Source organism: Piliocolobus tephrosceles, chromosome 12, assembly GCF_002776525.5.
Source record: "Piliocolobus tephrosceles isolate RC106 chromosome 12, ASM277652v3, whole genome shotgun sequence".
In the NCBI taxonomy this organism is placed as follows: Eukaryota; Metazoa; Chordata; class Mammalia; order Primates; family Cercopithecidae; genus Piliocolobus; species Piliocolobus tephrosceles.
This window is the reverse complement of record NC_045445.1, coordinates 50838746-50842290: the sequence shown is the minus strand read 5'-3', so window position 1 is coordinate 50842290 and position 3545 is coordinate 50838746. Positions and strand designations below refer to the sequence as shown.

At 46.7% G+C, this 3545-nt stretch overlaps 1 protein-coding gene across 1 annotated transcript; it reads right to left on the bottom strand.

The window, feature by feature from the left end:
- Positions 1 to 573: 573 nt before the first annotated feature.
- LOC111535984 (protein BEX2) lies at positions 574 to 2245 on the bottom strand. Its single transcript, XM_023202227.2, has 3 exons — positions 2085 to 2245; positions 1582 to 1658; positions 574 to 1208 (listed from the first exon to the last, which is right to left on the bottom strand). Exon 3 carries the CDS (start codon positions 1201 to 1203, stop codon positions 817 to 819), a length of 387 nt encoding a protein of 128 aa, XP_023057995.1. The 5' UTR covers positions 1204 to 1208; positions 1582 to 1658; positions 2085 to 2245; the 3' UTR covers positions 574 to 816.
- Between the last annotated feature and the right edge of the window lie 1300 nt (positions 2246 to 3545).

Sequence of the window (3545 nt, the reverse complement as noted above, 5' to 3'; positions counted from 1 at the left end):
ACAGAGTAATACCCAGAGAAGATGATGAGAATAGAGCACAGCAGCAGAGGAATGAAAGTACCTACTCCTTAGCCCACTGGACTTGTGAATATAGGGAAGACCTCACCTTGGAGATTTCCTCTAATAACAGAAGGGAATATCTAAAGGGTTGGGTCATGCATGTCAGTAAGAACAAGAACTTGGGAGAAAGCTCACAACCTCATTACCTTTTCTGGTCCATACAATAAGCCTGGGAGGTGATTGTCTTCATCTTACTGATAAATATTATGATCTTCAAAGAGATGTGTCTCTTACATTTCTAAAAAGAGATCCCAGAAGCAAGTTAAAATTGAGATTCTGTCACAAGTGTTTATTAAGGGCTCACATTGCTTTTATAAGGTGGTCACATTACTTTTTATAAGTAATACGTGTTCCATTTTGAAAAATAAGAAATTATGGATAAGCAAGAATAAACTCCCTCTTAATTCTACCACAAAGATAAACACGATTTTGTATATATGTGTGTATATATGTGTATATATATGACTGTCTATGTTCATATTTAAGATTTAAAGTAAAAAAGAACGCAGAGAATGGCTTTTAAAACTGTTTTATTAACTTCACAATATATAATGAGCATCTTTCCATGCAGTAGGTAAAACTCCCCTGCTGACAGAAACTTACAAACTGGGTCAAAACAACATTCAGTTAGAAGCTGGTAATAGGAGACCCACAAGAAATAGGTAACATCAAAAGGTTTACGACAAAGGTACACCACAAATGTGTAAGTTTAGGAAGCAGGGGTCTCCCTATTAACTTCAGGGAAACCATCAGGATTCAGGGCATAAGGCAAAACTCATCGTGATGGTCATGGTGAGGGGGGTCAGTGCTGACTGCCCGCAGACTATGACTCAACTGTTTTTCCCTCAGCTTTTCCATCAGCTGTCTCACCTCCTCCCCAATCCTTTCCATATTCTCCTCTCTCATCCTTGCCTGTGGCTCTCCAAGCCTATGCATTATGTCCCATCTATACTGCAGGGTGGGCTGCCTAACGCGGAACCGCCTACGATTTCCTCTAGGCACACAGTATTCACCAACATTCAAAGGGAGGGCCAAGGGCTCCCCTTTATTAGCAACTTGCTCCTTTTCATCTTTTTCATCATTTTCCTGGTTGACATTTTCCACGTTGAGATTGTTTAACGCTCGTTCCTCTTTGGACTCCATTACTCCTAGGAGACAGAGAACATGGACTCAATTCTTGGTGAACTGATCAGCACCGAGGACAGAGGCCCGACTACCCACCTTTCAAAATTCAGAGCCCTGGATTTCAAAGGCCTTTTTTAAATTTCATTTTTTTTCCACCAGAGAGGCCCCGTGTACCCTCGGGGTGGGGGGGGAGGCAGTGCGCGCCCCTCTCTCCCGCAAAGCCCACCATCTTCTCTGCAGATCCATCTCCAGGCCTCTGCAGGCGCCAAAATGGAGGACGAAGAAGGGGTGGGGGTGGGGGATTGCGAAGCGTGGCGGTGAAGGCACGGATTGGGGTCCCAGACTGGGCTTTCCTCATGTTCTGACCCCCGCCCCCTCACCGTCCCTCGCACCGACCTGGGCCTATCCTTGCAGTCTCCTCCTCCTCCCGATTCTCGACGTGAGGTGCGTCGCCTCGACACAGCCTCGCAGACCTGCAGACGGCAGGGGTGGGAAGAGTGGAGGCTGCTGCAGCGGAACACTAGCGAGGACCCGCCGCCACCCGGCCCCTTCCCAGCGCCGGGCCCCGGCCCTCCTCGCCGCCCTCTCCCCGCGCCTCAGCCGCCCCGCCCCCCGAGCTGACCACCATTTTCTGCATCAAGAAAGGCGGAGCAAGGATGTCAGAAATGATTGCGCTGGTGGCGGAGGCAGGTGCTTCAGAAGGGCCGTAGCTTCAGGACCGCCGGCTCCCGCGGAGCCAGGCACCCTTCCGCTCACGAAAGGCTCGCGGTCCAGCGGCGGGGCCCCGGGGCTACATCGTACACCGGCTGCGTCTCTGCGCGGCTCCCCGGGGGTGGGGCACCCGCAGGCCGGCGCCGCTCCCCCACACCAACCCCAGGGACCCCCTCCGGCTCCCTTACCTGCTCCCCCTCCGCTTCCTGCTTTCGGGGCCGCACCTGGCCTGCACGTCCTCAGGGCCACCGGGAACAGGTACCACAGCCTTGAAAGGAGCGAGCGACGGCGGCTCTGACGCCAGAGCGAGGCAAGACTCAGTGTTGGCCGATCACGTGGGGCTGTTGTCATCGCCAGCGGCTCCGCCCCGGTCCCACTCTCCCTCCTGCAGCCTGGAGTCAGGTGGGACTTTCGGGCCCGCCCCCATCCTCACCGTGAGTCCCTTTTAACATCCCCAGCCTGGGCTCTGCCACTCTCCCTTCTCTGTGTATTCTTGAGACTTCCCTTTCCTGCCCAGGAAGGACGGAAGGTATCTTCTCAGGGAGCTGTTGGCCATTCCCACTTCTCTGGGGACTTGCCTCTCTCTGCCCTTGGCTCCCGGGATTCACCTCCTTCTGCCTGTCTAGCTCCTTCTGTTCTCTATCCTACTAATATTCTCCGTTTTCCCTCCACTAAAATGAGTGGAAGAGGTGTATCAGGAAAGGAGCCCAAGAGAGTAGGCTTTTCTCATTCTTAATACCTTTCTGTATTATTTCTTTTGTATGAAACAAAAAATTAATATACTTATTTAAAAAGGAAAAAAAGTTTTTTTTTTTTATTACTTGTACTTGAAAAACGGGATTAAAGTTGGGCAAAACATCCCAACCACCTGTCCTGTTAAATCATTATATAAATATAGACGCTACAGGCAGCTGTTTTTTTAGAACTTGGAAAAGAACAGGGCAGCTGATGGCTCCCCTTTTGAGGGGCCCTGGACACATGAGGCCCTTCTATGAGATGAGCTAGTGAATTGTAGTGCTGCAGAGCCTTGTTGGGTTTTCATAATCAAAAGAAAAAAAAAAAGACCTTTTTCACAAATTTCTGGTTCAAACGATAAGTATGTCTTTATTTAAAGATCAAATAATCATGTATTTAGGAAGTCCAAAGAGATCTACGGTAAACCTACTATAGGAGTATGAATTGATTTTAAGAAGATTGCAGTTACAAGATAAATATTACAAACGTACTCATAAATGTATTTGAAAATGCAAAGGACCTAGAATAGACAAATATATTTTTTAAAATATCCTACAAATCTTGAGTGTTACATTATATTATTTCAAGACTTAAGGTGTAATAATAAAGTTGGTGTAATAGTAAACATAGACCTGTAGATCAATAGAACAGAATAGAGAGTCCAGAAATAGACCCATACTTATGTTGTTAATTAATTTTAGACAAAGGTGTCAAAGTAATTCGATATGGAAAGTGTAGTCTTTTAAACAAATGGTGCTGAAATAACAGAATTCTTAAAGGAAAAACAGGAGCCTTGCCTTCTATCTATACTATACACAAATTAATTCAAAATGGATCATAGACCTAAATGTAAAAACTCAAATTAGAAAACTTCTAGAATAAAACATAGAGAAAAACTTTATAATCTTTGAGAA